The following is a 16,732-nucleotide window of genomic DNA, read 5'->3' on the forward strand; positions in this document are numbered from 1 at the left end:
CCCAGCAGAGTTAGCCAATTATCATCCTGTCTCCAACCTTCCCTTCCTAGCAAAGGTTGTTGAGAGTGTGGTGGCGCAGCAGTTCCCTCGACACCTGGAGGAAATTGATTATCTAGACCCGCGCCAGTCCGGTTTCCGGCCCGGTCACAGCACTGAGACAGCTTTGGTCGCGTTGGTGGATGATCTCTGGAGGGCAAAAGATGGGGGCTGCTCCTCCATCCTAGTCCTTTTAGATCTCTCAGCGGCTTTCGATACTATCGACCATGGTATCCTATTGCGTCGGCTGGAGGGGATGGGGGTGAGGGGCACCGTATTGCGGTGGTTCTCCTCCTACCTCTCCGGTCGGACGCAATGTGTGTTGGCAGGGGAGCAGAGGTCGACCCTGAGGCCGTTCACGTGCGGGGTGCCGCAGGGGTCGGTCCTCTCACCTCTCCTGTTCAACACATATATGAAACCGCTGGGCGAGATCATTCGAGGGTTCGGGGTTGAGTATCATCTGTATGCCGATGATACTCAGCTATACATCTCTACCCCGAACCACCCCAACGAAGCCGTCGAGGTGATGTCCCGGTGTCTGGAGGCCGTCCGGGTCCGGATGGGAGACAACAGACTCAAGCTCAACCCCTCCAAGACGGAGTGGCTGTGGCTACCGGCACCCCGCTTTAGCCAGTGGGTTCCATCCCTGGCCATTGGGGGTGAACAACTGCCCCCGGTGGATAGGGCGCGCAATTTGGGCGTCCTCCTAGATACCCGGCTGTCGCTGGATGACCATGTGACGGCCGTGGCTAGGGGGGCGTTCCACCAGGTTCGCCTGGTGCGCCAATTGCGCCCCCTACTGGAGCGGGACGCCCTTCGCACAGTCACTCATGCCCTGGTGACTTCCCGCCTTGATTACTGCAATGCTCTCTACATGGGGCTCCCCCTGAGATGCACCCGAAGGCTGCAGCTGGTCCAGAATGCAGCCGCGCGGACAATTATGGGGAGTACTAGGTACTCCCATGTAACACCGCTCCTGCGCGAGCTGCACTGGCTGCCTGTGGCTTTTCGGGTGCGTTTCAAGGTGTTGATTATCATCTTTAAAACGCTCCATGGCTCAGGACCTAGTTATCTGCGGGATCGCATCCTACCCCACACATCCCTGCGACCAATCCGCTCTCACAGAGAGGGGCTCTTCCGGATACCATCCGCTAAGCAATGCGGGCGGTGCCCAGGGGTAGGGCCTTCTCTGTGACAGGCCCAACCCTCTGGAACGACCTCCCCCCCGATATTAGAACTACTGCTGATCTCCGCTCCTTCCGTAAGAAACTCAAGACCCACTTGTTCCAATTAGCTGGCCTGGCCCAATCGCAATTATAAGTATAATCTAATCCTGACCTTCCTGGATGGCATTTTAAATTTTTAAATTCTGGGGTATTTTAATTGGTTTTAATTGGTTTTAATTATCAGTTAGTTTATGGTTATTGTACAGACTGTGTGCATAAGTTGTTTTGTCTGGGGTTTTGTGTTCTGTTTTGTTGTCTATTGTATATTTATTGTCTGTACACCACCCCGAGTCCCTTCAGGGAGAGGGGGCGGTTTATAAATTTAATAAAACTGAAACTGAAACTAATCTTTACTATTGTTTTTCAAAATCTATTACTTTTAAGCTCTGTGATGGATTCCATTAAATGGGCAAGTATCCCAGGTACCTTTGCAGCAATAAGCTCCAAATTGTTCAAGAATTTAATTTTACTTCTGTTTGATATGAATTTCACCCCCAAGAAAGGAATCATTTATTTATTTTTAAAATAGTTTCTTCTTTTCTTTTAACAGATTAGTTGGAGTCCCGACGGCCATCGCCTTCTTTCTGCTTCTGGAGACAAAACAGCTAAGATCTGGGATGTTGGTGCCCAGAGTGTGGTAACTACATTTAAAATGGGATCAGATGTTCTGGACCAGCAACTGGGCTGTTTGTGGCAAAAAGGTCACTTGTTGACATTATCCCTTTCTGGCTATATCAACTATCTGGATGAGAACAATCCTAATAAGCCTCTTCGCATCATAAAGGTTTGTGGAATAATTAAGGCAGTGTGTTCTAGTTTTCAACTTCTGCTTAGCAATAATATAATTATGAAAAATAATTTGACTGGTTTGAATTCCAGTGACTATGTTATCCTGTTGACTATTATTGGGTAAGTTTAAGCACAGTAGTTTTAATAAAAGTAAATCAATTCTGCATTTTAGGTGAATATTTTTAATACCATTATGGGAAACATATTTTTTTTTAAAAGAAATTCTTGTATCAGAGCATGTTGATATCTCTAGACCAGAGGTGTCAAGCCGGCCTCCCTCAGTAACCAAGAAAGAAACCACTTAACACTATTTTGCAGAATTAAGAGTACTTTTACTGGTTATGAAAAGATAGTAGCTAAGAAAAGCAAGATCTGAGGCAAAAGCGTGCAAAATCATACATATCAATATGTGACCAACCCCCTCCCCCTGGCAACCCTCATCCCACTGTCCAATCTGCAAATCCCTTAGGTGTCATGTGAGTTCCATCTTCAAGGAGCATCATCAGGTAGGTATGCAGACGGTTGGCCTTGACCGACACCAAGCGCTAATCTCCAGCATGCGCAGTAGACGGTGAAACCAAAACTCCCACTTTACAATCTCTCCTGTACTAAAGCTTCCCCTCCCAAATACCAGCCCCCCCTCCCCGTTTCACTGGCAGCCGAAAGCAAATAGCGAAACAGAGGCTGACGAGGTGTCAAATTCATGGGCCGCGGGTTGGATCTGGCCCACGGTGTGCTTAAATCTGGCCTGCGAGGCTGGCCTGGAAATAACAAAAGAGTGGCCTGCGTTGCCTCTGGCAGCCAAAATGGGGGGGATTAGGGCCCCCCATGCCCCGTTTTGGTCAGCAAAGTGCTGCAGGAGGCATCTATCCTATCTCTCCCCCCCCCCCCCGCAGCCCATGGAGAACTACAATGATGATCCAGCCCTCGAAGAAATCCAGTTTGACACTCCTGCTCTAGAGCATCACATGTTCACATACAGACCCTTTTAGGATCCAGAGAATACTTCCTAAACAATAGCACTTTTCTTTTCCTTGACCAGGTCTTAAAATTAGTTTGATGTGGCTAACATTTGGAATGGAGGCCACAGAAAACCACAGGGAATTGTGTTTGGCTGGACAGAAATAAGAAATCCAATAGAGCAGAAGTATCAAACTCAAGGACCGTGAATTTGCAGTCTACCATTGCAGAAGGTTGAGGGCATGGGGCTGCAAGGGATGAGACACCTCCCCTTCTCCCCCTGCGTGCACACACACACACACACTCAAACAAACTTCTGTGATGGCAGGCTGCAAATTAATGAAAGCTGTTATTTTGGAATTGCTTTCACTGCTTTTACAGTTGCTTTCAGGTAGACATTTCTTTTTGTTAGCCCTCAGTCCTGTGGAAGGCTGCAAGAAGTTCCCATCCCTCCTTATCTCTCCCATTCGCGGACAGGCGGGGGAGTGAGAGAGCTGCAACGGGGCAGCCAGGGCGAGCGAATGACAGGGCCGGGGCCGGCGTTCCGGAAGTTACTTCCGGGTCCACCGGTCAAACCTCCTCTCACCGGATCGCTAAACTTCACCAACCGGTTCTCCAGAGCCAGTGAGAACTGGCAGAAACCCACCACTGGTACGCATGCATCCACATCGTGGATGCCGGACCCCATTGCAACATACCAGTTGCAATGGGATCCGGAACACACCACTGGCGCAAACACTTGCGCGGATTGGGAGAAGTGAGCTGATGGCCATGCTGAGGCAATGATGGGGGTGTGGTCAAAATGGGAAGCCTCTGGCAGCTTAAAAAAGGAAAGGAAGGAAGGAAGGAAGGAAGGAAGGAAGGAAGGAAGGAAGGAAGGAAGGAAGGAAGGAAATGAGGCAGGGAGGGGGTCTTTTAACTGGCCACAAACTACTAGCAAAAGTGGCATTTGATCACAAGGCTAGGATGCATCGAGAAATGTTTCTCCTTTTCCATTTGAGCATCCGAGATGGGACGGGAAAGGAGAAAGAGGAAAGAAAAAGAAAAAAGAAGGGAAGATGGGAAGAGAGCAAGGAAGGGGAAAAAGGGGAAGGAAAAAGAAAGAAAAAATGAAAAGGGAAGAAAAAATTAAGGAAGGAAGGAGAGAGGAAGATTATAATGAGAGGGAGTCAGGGTCTGAGGGAAGTCCTGCCTTAGCACTTGGCCACAAGCAGCCCTGCTGCCCTTTCACCATCCCCTTGTCCCGTCCTCCTGATCTCTCCTGGTGCTCTCCCATCTTATTGCTGAGAATGCTTTGGGTACAAAGTCTCCTCACATGGAGAGGGAGTGGGCCTCCTTCTGACCCACATACTTTGCCTCCCGCATACAACATGAGCAACCTACCCAAGCAGAGCAAACATAGCAGCAGCAGCCTTGAGGAGGCAAGCGCAGCCAGGCACATCCCCGGGGAAGCGGGGTTAGGTGGACTGGGCTCTGGGGTTCCAGTGCCCTGGAAGTTAGAGGGCCGGGCTGGGTGCTTTCCCTCCACTGCCCAGTGCTCCAGGCAATCTGCGGTGCTGTCCAGGGGTCCTCTGTATGGCCTGAGACGGACAGTGAGGTTCCTCTGGTGGACAAGGATTTGGTGCTCATTCATCTCACCTTGCTCCACTGGAGACAATGGATCCCCCCAACCCTGCCTGGGCCACCACAGATGCCCCCGACATGAATGATGTTGATGTTGAGCTGGCCACCCCCCCACCACCCCCGAGGTCAACCACAATCCTGATGTGGCCCTCAATGAAATTGAGTTTGACACCCCTGCCATAGAGGGTAGAAAAAGCTGTCTCCAGAGTACTCCTTGCCTGGGATTTTTACTTTTCTTGTCACACAATCCTCAGTCATCTAGACCTCATATTGATCATTCAGTTTTTAGCTTTTTTAGTCTTCCAGCCCAGAACACTTAATACCAACTTCTCTACTACAAATTCATTTTTCCCACATCACTTTTACCAATTCCTTGGCAATTCTGCCCCAACTGCCTCTGTTCAGCACCCTCTCTTCCTCCCTGTTTCTTCCTCGAAGGGAGAGGTAGCATCCAAGGGCCAAAATAAAATGTCTCAAAGCCCAGATAGAGAACAGCCAGATGAAAGGAGGCACTGCTGCCCTTACACAGTTGAGAGACTTTGAAGGTGTTTATCCTTCAGCAGGTCTGATTTTTCCTTAGTGAGAGAGATAGTAGTAGTAGCACTCTGAGTGAAGTTACTTGTCCTTTTTCTCTCCTGCTTTACAGAACAAGCCACCTTACCTTTTCTCTAGCTTCATCCGAAAGAGGAAAACATCCCTTGCCTAGTTTTTCTGTGCTCCATATGAATTATATTAAACTTAATATTCTGGCTTCTACTTGAGCTGCAAGCTTCTCTGAGAAAAACATATAATCTTGGATTACGCTGTTATTTGCTCCAGAATAAGAATAGGAATATGGAATAGAATAAGAATACGGAATAGGAATATGGAATAGAATGGCTTTATTTGGCCAACAAGGAATTTGTCTGTGCTACAGAAGCTCTCAGTATATAGGCAAAACAACAGAATCATCATAATACCAATAAGAGGGGGGAGTAAAGAAGCTAATAAGAAAGATAAGTGATAATCCTACAGCCATACTACATGGGTACGTATCTATAGACACTAGACAGGACCATGGGGATTACTTGTTCAGCAGATTGATGAAGGAAAATACGTCGCTGTATCTACTTGTTTTGGCATGCAATTTCCTATAGCACTGTGCCAAGGAAAGGAGTTGAAACAGTCTATATCCAGGAAGTGATGTGTCTGTAGTTATCATAATCCTGTAACCAGTGGTGGGATTCAAATAATTTAACAACCTAATGACTGTCTGGGTAGGCGTGATTGGGTGGGTGTGGCCAACTTGGCATCACATTGAAGACTGCCTCGCCTTGCCCTGCCTCCTCGCCACACCCAGCAACGCCTCCATCCCTCCCCTCTCAGCCACTCCTTGTCACTCCTAGCTTCGCCTCGCCCAGCCTCGCCTTGAATTACGACCACAATTGAGCCCAAAATTTATGTTGCTAAGTGAGAAATGTATTAAGTGAATTTCCCCTCATTTCATGACTTTTCTAGCCATGTTTGTTAAGTGAATCATTGCAGTTGTTAAGTTAGTAACATGGCTGTTAAGTGAGTCTGGCCTCCCCGTTGACTTTGCTTGTCAGAAGGTTGCAAAAGGGGATCACAAGACCCTGGGAGGTTACAATCGTCATAAATGTGAGACAGTTGTCAACATCTGAATTTTGATCACAGGACCGTGGGGAAGGCTGCAACAGTCATAAGTGTGAAAAATGATCATGTCACTTTTTTCAGTGCCCTTGTAAGTTTGAATGGTCGCTAAATGAACTGTTGTAAGTCAAGGATTACCTGTACAAAAATACAAAAAAGCTTCTTTGCTTGCAAAAAGCTGCCCTAAATACCATTCATTAGATTAGAAATGGGGGAATACACACTGAAGATCAATGACTCACAGTCGTCATGGAAACCCAAACCATTCTGTCTGAATACCTTCCTTTTCACCAGCAATACCTGCAACCCAGAGTTACAAATCAGGCAGGTTGCCAGAGCACATTGAGGAATTAAAATAGTTAAAATACAAGGATAACTATCAACAGCCAAGTTATTCTTGCTCATAAAGTGAAACCCTTTAGCAGAGAGGTCATTTTAAGTTCTCCAGAAAGTGGATGGGCATACTACAAAATGTCAAGCTAAAGAGACAAATTAACATCTTGCGTGAGGGCTAACCCCATTCTGCCTTTGTTCAGACCTTGCTGAAGGAAATGTTTTAGGAGAGAGGTGGGTGCTAACATTCAACAATTGGTGCCATGTTATTATGCCATATTATCATGAGAGCAAACTAAAACAAATTGGAAGGTAGATTCACTTATTATCAGTGAGTAATCATGTTCCTTGCCCACTCCGAAGCAATGCAAGCGCCTCCTGTCCCAAAGGTGCTTTTTCAGGAGGCAACTGGACTTTCTGGAAACCAAGAAAGTCCAGTTGTCTCTTGAAAAAAGTCACCTTTGGAACAACCATGACCTGAATGATTGAAGAATCTCCATAGACAAAAGACTCCTGTGCTCAGTGAACTGACAAGGCATCCTTTCCCACCCAGGAGAAGCAAGGCTTAGCTCCATTTGCACCATTTAAAGATCCCGGCTGGTTTCACCTCACAAGATATCCTAAGGAAACCATCCAGATTTAAGAAAAAGATCACATGCCCCCAGAAAGGCAATAAAAAAATCAGACAGAGTGCGCAAGCTTTCATCCTACCTCTTAGCCATTGTTTAACTCGATCAGGCATCCTCATCGCTTTCCCGTCTGTGTGTGTGTGTGTGTGTGTGTGTGTGTGTGGTGGAGAGAGACCTTCTGAAGCTCTTTTATTAATAACAAGCCAAAGACTAGCCGGACTGCTCCATTTAGAGAAGACTACAGATTCAGGAAAGAAAGAGCCCAGTGATCACTCTCTCCACCCTTAATTGGGGACAGAGGAGGCAAGGAGTGGTTCAGCTGTGTTGAAAGTACACCCCAAAAGGACAGTGCCGGGAACCACTAAAACAGTGCAAAAAGGTTAAAACAACTCTTCCCCTTTAAGAAAATCAAGCGCCAGAATAAAAGTACCAGCAAAGAAAGAAAAAAAAACTCCAGAGAAGCTGCTCAGGCTATACAAAGTAATAGCTGATACAATGTAACAAGGCTTAACTGCAAAGGCAGTTTCAGGAAACACTTAAGCAGGGCAATAAAGATAAGCAGAATTAGGCTAGAAACAGCACAGAGAGGCACACCAAAATGCCTCCTTCCTGCCTTCCTGACAGGATTAACCCAGTAAATTAGGAAAAACAAAAGGCTGTTGGGTTTTTTTCAACAGCCAGTTCACCAAACTGCTCAGAAAGTTAACTACTGATTCTCTCGAACCAGTGTGAATCGGCTGAATTCCACCACTGCCTGTAAGCATCACAGTGTTTTGATCTGAAATGTCTGAAAAGGGATTTTTCATAAGAAGTGTAGGCTGTTGAGGGAATCCTGTGAACGTTTTAATGTTTTGGAAGGTTACAGCGGCAAAAAGAAAGTCTTGGGCATATAATAAGATATAGTTACCTTATTTTTTCAGTAGTCAATATTCAAGTGAAAGAAAAGTTGGGCAGATAGTTTTTCCGATAGTATATAAGCTTCTCTTTGGCTATCACTAAAGTAGCTGAAGCTTAGAAATCCCTTTTCTAAGAAAATACCAGGTAGTTTTGCTGGGAATATGGGAGCTATTCCTGCTCCATTGGATCTAAACCTCTAGTTTTTGATGTGAAGAAGTATAAGTAAATGGTTTTGTTTTTTAAAAAAAAAGGAGAAACGTGGCTTTTGTAATAATTATATCTACTTTCTTGCAGGGTCACAGCAAATCAATACAGTGTCTTACAGTGCATAAAAACGGAAATAAATCCTATATATACTCTGGAAGCCATGATGGACATATTAATATCCTTTAAGTGATTAACAGTTTTTATGCTAACCTGAGGTGGCCAAAGAGCTATTTTTTCATTATTATTTTTCTGTCTTCTCTGCTATTACTGAGATATTATTAACAAACAGGATATACTAGAGCTGTTCATGCTTATTTGAATTGCTGAATGGAAACCTTAAAGTTGTCTAATCCTTTTTTGTAAGAAAGACTGCTACATTCAATATAATTTGAAATTATTCTATTTGAATTGAATAAAAGTTAGCATAGAACCTCTTCCTCCATGCAGCATTCCTAGCTTCTCAAACTTCAAGTGACTTTCTCTCCCAAGATCCAAATTTTCATCAACCCTCCAGCACTTTGCATAACAATGCATTTTTAAAAAAGGAATTTGAATTTATGAAAGTCCTTCTTAACAAAAAAGTGTCTGACTTGACATGTTCCATTAGGGTTTACAGTGCTGATATCAGCATTGATTTCTTAAAACCTTGGGAGAATAATCATCATCATTTACATAGTTTAGGCGTTTATTGTTGACTGTCTAAATGTATATGGCAGAACTTTTTTTCCCAAGTTTTTTATTTTATACATCTCATTGCATGGATGGTGTGATATCTGTGTATCATACATTTCAATATAAATAAACATACTATTATTCCTAATAATTACATTTCATTTTCATTTTTCACTTTGTTAACACATAACTTTTACTATCCTTCAGTTCTAAACTTTCTCTTATAACACTTTAGTGTCTGTTTTTACTATTATTCGTCTCTTATTTCTACCTCTATTTTAGCCCTTTTTTTCTTTCCCCTCTCATATCACTCTAATATTCAAAGATGTGATCCTTCCTTCTTTCATTATCCAGTATTTCAATATACACTCCTAGTACCAGTCACAATCATTCACGCATGTAATGTACATCTATTCATATTCATATTCTTTCCAATCCTTCAATCCTTATAATTCTACTACTAATACATGATTTCATTAAAGTATCTTCTTTCTTTGTCTGATCTCAAATTATTTAATTCTAGCTTTTCACTGCTAATCACATTTTATACATATACATATTTAATAGTACCCTCATACAAATTCAATCTATCTAATTTGCAAAATAATTTTCCAACCTATATAATTCTACTAATGGTATACATTATTAATGTATATTCAAAAATATTTTTTAACTCTTTTTACCCCTCTTTCCATCATCTCTTGCCCATTTCCAAGTTTTTAATCTTATTACAAAATCTATATTCTGATTATATAATCTAACCTTTCCCACTGTCTAGTTTCAAAACTATCTATTTCATGCCCCTTCTCTTTTCCCTAGCTATTCCTGTTTCTCCCATTCCCTCTTTAAAACTTTTACAATATTTCCCTCCTATTTTAATTTCTTAACTGTTATAAATTTTAGTGGCATCTCTTTCTTGTTATTGTCTTCATCATGTTGACTTCCCAATTCTGCTTTCTCTTCCACTTCTGATAACTCTATTCTTCCCTCATTGTCCAAATTTTTGCTCATTATCTCTTGCATTATATTTTCCAATCTTTGATTTTTGCAATCAAACATTTGGTCCATGTGATCCTTAATGCTTTGAGACAGCTCCATTCCGTTTAGCTTACACGATTTCCAAATCACAGTTTTAAGTATTTCATACAATACACAATCTATTCAATTTTGATACATCAGGGAGTTTTCCACTCTCTTTAAGTCACTTTTATACGTTTAGTAATATTCAAAAGTCTTTTATTTAAATCTCCAATAGTCTTGAGGTAGAAGCCTATCCAAAAATATTTTCAGACTTTTTAAGTATTTATTTCCAAAGTTGCTTAGTTCATCTTTTATCAGAAGGTGGCACTCTCATTTCAGTCTACTCCAGCCTCTCTGCTATGTTGTTTAAAAAAAAACCCAGTTTCAGTTATTTTAAATTGTAAATCCAATAAATGAGCAGTAATAATAAGACAGGAGTTTGGGGTTGTAATTCCAGCATTTAAAATGCCTTCTCCACATCACCTCTTTTGTCTTTGAAAATCCAAATTTCTAAAATATTTTTAAAAAATATTTTCTTCTTCTTCTTAGATTTGGGTATTTTCCTAGGTGCCTGGTCGCTGCTTTAACAAATATCTCTAAATATATATTCCCCTTGGTTTTCTTGGGTTGCAGTTAAAAGTATTTTCTCACCCAGTTCGCACACCATTCACTTTCTCCGCGCCAGCACAGTCTTAGGTATTTTGACTGTCCCTAGCTTTGTGGCAGCCATGTTTTGATGGTATGTGGCAGAATGTTTGATATAGCTTGTTACATGGATTAGGTTTTGGATTTTCTTTTCCTCCTCATCCTGAAGAGAATTTCCTTAATTTTTTTTCTGTACATTATTGGGATTCTGAAACAGGAGAAAATGGTGGATTTAGTGGAAAAGGACACACAAATCTAGTTTCCCGAATGGCCGTGGATGACTTTGATCAGTTGGTCAGCTGTAGTATGGATGATACTGTCCGTTATACTAGTATTAACAAAAAGGAATACAGGTATTTTTAAGCTGCTATCACATTTTCTTTCTGTCATCATACTATTAAAATATCTATTTCAATTTTTAGACAATTTCGTGTGTTTATGAAAATCTGTATCTATAAACATTTTTGCCATACTGTGATTAATGTTTCAGTAGCATCCTTTTTACCGTGTCATGTAACACAACATAATGAGCAATTGTATTTATCCAAATTTAAGCACATTTTAGAAGTTGAAATGAAACAATTAATATTGAAGAAGAAATTTCTAAGACTAAAAGAATAGAAAAAAACCTCTACATTGTTGTTATGTTAAAGTAAATTGACTCTGAAGCCAGTTTTCATGTTCCAGAATTGGTGAAGAATAATGCATCTTGGTTATATCTTGTCTAGTTCGGCTGGGTGAACCATGAGGGAAGTAGTCAGGGTTCTCTACAACCTTGGTTCTGCCAAGTATAATCGCGAACCCTGTCCTTCTTGGTTGATGAAAGGTGAAAGGGCCTGGTTTAGGATGCTGGTAAATGCATCCTTGAATAAGGGGGTGCTACTGTCCTTAAACGAGGCAGTGATTTGCTATCCCTCACAGGATATGTGGGCAGTTATTAACCAACTTAAATCTTTCCTTTTTGAGAAAAGATTGAGAAAGTGATGGGGCTGCAGCAGAAGAGAACTAGGGAGAAAACTGATGATCCATTTTAGTCAGGTTTCAAGTCAAGACGCAGTATAAATATGACAATGACCCTGGAGAGACTGGGATTGGGGAGTGCAACAGTCGTGGTGATGCTTGATCTTTCAGAGGTTTTTGATACCACTAGTCAGTAGTGCTTGGAGTGGGCAGTGAACCTTTAAAACATATTCAGAAGCATTATAACATCTGCAGACTTGTGCCATAGTTGTTCTGGCTGCTTTTTTAAAGCAGCTTGAATACTTCATTATATGCACCTGCTTGTATTTCTTCAGTTGGGAAAATTAGATTATGATTTTTTTAAAGCAGCCAAGATGTTATAAAAATGGATGTTCAACCAAAATGTGTGGCAGTTGGACCTGGAGGATATGCAGTGGTCATATGCATTGGAGAAGTGAGTAAATTCAGAAAAAATAAATCATAGTCCATTCTTTGATTCAATTATTTTAATCCTGTTGCTTTGTGATTTTAGTAGTCTGGGCAGTTGACATTTCATTGTATTGTGTAAAATGTAAAAAATATAATTCAGTAAGATGCTGTTAGGTGTTGTTAGAATGCAGCAATAGTGATTTAGGGTGTTCCTCACCACAAATTAATAACAGAGAAGGGAAAGAGGTATGAACATGAAATGATCATGTGAAGGAAAAGGGATGTGGCACTTGTTTTGAACTCAGAGGGGGAAAATCCTGTTGCAGAAATCCCTGATCAGAACATTGCACTCTAGGCAAAAGAGCAAGAGCCAGTTTAGTGTAGCGGTTAAGTCAGGGATCCTCAATCCCCAGGCCATCGCCCACTATCGAGGATTGAAACCCTTTGAAATTGGCTGCAGAAATGGTGGAAGAGCACACATGCACACATCCCCACTTGCACAAACAGCAGACAAGCATGGTCAAGTCCGCTCCATTTGCGTGAGTGACGTGTGCATTTACACGCCACTCGCATTGAACCATCCCCTCTCTCCCCCCCCCCCCCCCCCCGGCTTGTCTGCACAGCCGGAAAGGTTGGGGAACTCTGAGTTAAGCCCAGGCTAGAAACCAGGAGACAATGAGTTCTAGTCACAGGACACAGGCATGAAAGCTTGTTGGGTGATTTTGGGCCAGTCCCTCTCTTGGACCATGAGATCAGACCTGACAACTGTTGCAACAGTTTAGCGCTCAGTTGATTGGAAATAATGTGGACCCTGCACTTGCAGGGGGGGGAAATGTTAGAAAGAAAAAAAAACTATAGGCAAAAAGTTCATGCATTTGTTTCTTCAATTATAGATTATTTTGATGAAGGATAAGAAGAAGTGTCTTGCAATTAATAACCCTGGTTTTGAACCGGAAGCAGTGACAATTCACCCTGGAGGTGGGACAGCAGCAGTTGGAGGAACAGTAAGAATATTTCTCATGAAATCATATAATTTTCAAGCTTTTGACATACATACAGAAATGCAGTAAAAGCCACCATTTCCTTTGGTTCATGCTTAAACTTACCCTTGTTATGTTTGTATCTCCAGGATGGGAAAGTGCATTTATATGCAATTCATGGAACTTCTTTAAAAAGTGAAGAGAAGGTCCTGGAAGCCAAAGGACCAGTAACTGACCTGGCATATTCTCCTGATGGAGCTTTCCTGGCTGTGACAGATGCAAACAAAGTAGTCACTGTGTTCAGTGTTGCTGATGGCTATGGGGTAAGAACTATGTTAATCATCGCCAATTGATTTTTAGTTTCACGTCTTAAATAGAAAGCATAATAATCGTTCTACCACATGTCTCAATTCTAATCAGTTTGCAGTGACATCTGCTAATTTACTATCAATCCTCATAAGCAGGTTTATTAATAGTATAAAGGCTGCTGGCCTATGATTTTGGCAATTAAGATGCACTTTGGAAGAACTATGTTCTTCCAAAAGTATTGATAGGTTGAAATGATTAAATCAAATGTTGTTATTGGAACCTATTCCCCCCCCCCATTTAAAAAAAATGCATAACCATTTAAATGTAGTTATCAAATGTAACCTTGCATTGTTTACTCCACTATATTGGTTTCACTTATACCTTTGGTGTAATTAAAACATGAAAGTACATAAATAGTTAAATAATTATTAGAATAATAATTAAATAATCAATCATCAGGAAATTGCAAAAGGCAGCTTTACTCCCAACAGCTTACATCCTGCAATATACCTTTAACACCATCAAACATCCACATCTGCTTATCCCAGGTCCTTGGAAAGGACTCGATAGGTAGACAACAATGCCAAATCAAGTAGGAACATCTCGCTGATTGTGTGATAAACCATAATAATAAAAATAATTAATTTAATTTGGGGGATTAAAATATTGTATAAATATTTTTTTTTCTGAATAGGAACATAATGTATTCTATGGCCATCATGCAAAAATAATTTGTGTTGCCTGGTCCCCTGATAATGAGCACTTTGCTACTGGTGGCATGGACATGTTGGTGAACGTGTGGACCCTAAGTGACCCAGAAACCCGAGTCAAAATACCAGGTGATTTAGGCTTTTTTTTTCCTTTGAAAGAATTGATGCTGAAATTGATTGAAAATTAAGGTGTGGCAGTCTATCTTACTTATCTGGACAACATTCTATTTGATAGAGAAAATTGTATTTTTCAGGAAAAATTTTAGAATTCGAAAATAAAATTGTCCACAGTTAGTTGGAAATTCTAAAGTCAGTTGTTTCTACAAGACTTAATTGAAGGGGCGTGCATGCATTTTTATCTTCCCTGTTTCTTTTCCCATAAGAATTGTAGAATTTCAGAGACCGGAGGGGCAATTCATTCTTTCATTCATTCATTCTATTCAGTTTACTCATTTATTCATTCAATTTGTAGAGCTCTTCCTCAGCATAGAAATCCATAATAGATGCCATATAGTTTCAGCTTTGAAATGTCCAAGGAAGGAGTTCCTACCATTTTTATGAGTCATTAATCCTGATATTAAATAGCGGTTCCTGTAAGCAATTTTTTCCCTTTTTTCATTTGGAAGCTGCTTTCTGGCAAATTAAATTCCTGCTCTTTTCATGACAAATGTTATTTAAGGAAAGTCTGCAATCTATTTAATGTTAAAAGAGAAGAACCATAAGAGCTTCCGGAAAGCAATTAAGTACCAGAGCCAACATTTTATACCAGTTGTCAGTGTTCCAAATATCATGCAGAATTAAATCATTGTCCAAGGCAAAGTGATCCTTAAAACTCCAATTTAATAAGACAGGCATGTTGGCATTATGCTGTTGAATTTCAACTCTAATGTACATCCGGTGAATTCACCCAGTTAAAAGTTCATCATCTATCCCCACACCCCATAATTAATCACATGGTCCAATCTTCATCTTCCACGCTGGCATGTACACCCCTCTTCTTCCGGCCAGGTGTCGAGGTGCGGAGACAAAAGACGACCTTGAGCTTCTAAGAAATCCATAACAATACATTCCACAATCCTACTCCTTTCTATTCCCCCCTCCCAACTACTATACCAATGAAACAGCATAATATATATATGTTTTAAATATGTGGCAGGCCAAAGATCCTAAAAGGAACAGAATTACAGGCCTGACACCAGTGATATGCAAGATGAGCAAACAGTATCAGCCAAGGAAGCAATTATATGGCTAGCCAGACTGAAAGTCATATTATCACTAACCTTTTTTTTCCAGAATGCATTGGACAAGATTGTAATTACTCACATTTCTCTTTCATTTTCTCTTTGCTAAGATGCACACAGGTTACATCACATTAGCGGTTTAGCATGGCTGAATGAAAATACCTTGGTAACAACATCACACGATGCCTCAGTCAAAGAGTGGTCTATTTCCTACAAGTAAAATGCCTTCAGTCAGAATAACTTCATCAGGAGAGATTACTAGAGCATTTCTTTTTCTGAAAATTTAGCAAATGTATAATTGGATTCTATAGCATATTATACTATCTTTGCAGGCAGTGTTTATATCTGTAATTACATAACTGTTGAAAAGCTTTAGTCAGTAACGGTTTGCACATGAAAAGCACTTAAATTATATTTGGAGTTTAAAAAAATCTTTTGTGTGCTGAACATTCCAGAGTTTGCAACCTTAGCAGGGTGATAGAACTGATTTGGTTCCTTATTTTTAATACTATATGTAAAACACATATTCACCTGATCTTGTACAGCATGAGAGAACTCTCATTTTTTCTACTTGCAGAACATTTCTGTACTAAGTCATAAGAATGCTTGTTGTGATCCACAAAAATGAATTGTGATGTGCAGCTACTGTATATGGGCTTGTCTTAATCCCCAAACTGTGGTTTCAGATTTCCTTCAAAAGAAAAGACGGGGGTACATCCATAATAAAGTTTTTGGTATTTCCTGTGCAAATTTGTAGTTATTTTTAAGATAAAGGCATTTTTTTTTCAGATTGACACTTGTTACTGTTTTGCACAAATGAGAATATTTGATCATGATTTGTTTGGAAAAGGAATGCTTCTAGATCAGCTTTAAATATACTTTTTTCATGAGTAGAAAGATGTTGATGTAAAAGAACTTGGATTAATCATAAAAAAAAAATTTTTGTTGTTAATTATTAAAATAAACCAAATCATTATTTTGTTTTGAATTTCTCTTTGCAAAGATCAACCCAAGCCCAGTGAAATCGAATAACTTTAGGAAATTCATGTTCTCAATACAGTTCTTCTGTAAAGCTTTAGAACATACCTGGAAGGGACAAGGAGTCCAATCTGCTGATCAAATAACTACCTACACCCCCTTAAGATCTCAATGAAGAGGAACTTGGTTCCATGTTTCAAAAGTTCGGATCATGAGCATTTTCACTAAGATTCAATAAGAATCTGTCTTTCGTTGCCTTAAGGTTTTGCCCTAAGGACAATTTTTGCCCTAAGGACAATTGCCTGTCCTGAATTGCGAAAGAAGTGGAAGCAGGATTTGATTTTCTATGTGACATCTTTTAAACAGTTCTTCTGAAGACTAACGTTTTTCAATTCTTTTAGTGATGTGTCGTAAGAGTTAATTATAAGTCCTCTGATT

The 16,732-nt window shown here is 40.8% G+C and overlaps 1 protein-coding gene across 2 annotated transcripts in view; it reads left to right on the forward strand.

Moving 5' to 3' along the window:
• The window catches only part of WDR1 (WD repeat domain 1), a 56,053-nt gene extending 39,760 nt beyond the window's left edge, over window positions 1-16,293 (forward strand). Inside the window, exons 8-15 of one of the 2 annotated variants that reach the window (XM_081958893.1) lie at window positions 1,813-2,046; window positions 8,438-8,525; window positions 10,884-11,040; window positions 12,017-12,101; window positions 12,970-13,080; window positions 13,206-13,379; window positions 14,060-14,204; window positions 15,427-16,293. In XM_081958893.1, the coding sequence (XP_081815019.1) occupies window positions 1,813-2,046; window positions 8,438-8,525; window positions 10,884-11,040; window positions 12,017-12,101; window positions 12,970-13,080; window positions 13,206-13,379; window positions 14,060-14,204; window positions 15,427-15,536 (1,104 nt within the window). In that variant the 3' untranslated portion in view covers window positions 15,537-16,293. Of the gene's footprint in view, window positions 1-1,812; window positions 2,047-8,437; window positions 8,526-10,883; window positions 11,041-12,013; window positions 12,102-12,969; window positions 13,081-13,205; window positions 13,380-14,059; window positions 14,205-15,426 lie in introns of both variants that reach the window. The other variant, XM_081958892.1, reaches the window with a different exon arrangement.
• The last annotated feature ends 439 nt before the right edge of the window (window positions 16,294-16,732 follow it).

The sequence above is a fragment of the Natrix helvetica genome (genome assembly GCF_964273705.1).
Source record: "Natrix helvetica genome assembly, chromosome: 7".
Classification (NCBI taxonomy): domain Eukaryota; kingdom Metazoa; phylum Chordata; class Lepidosauria; order Squamata; family Natricidae; genus Natrix; species Natrix helvetica.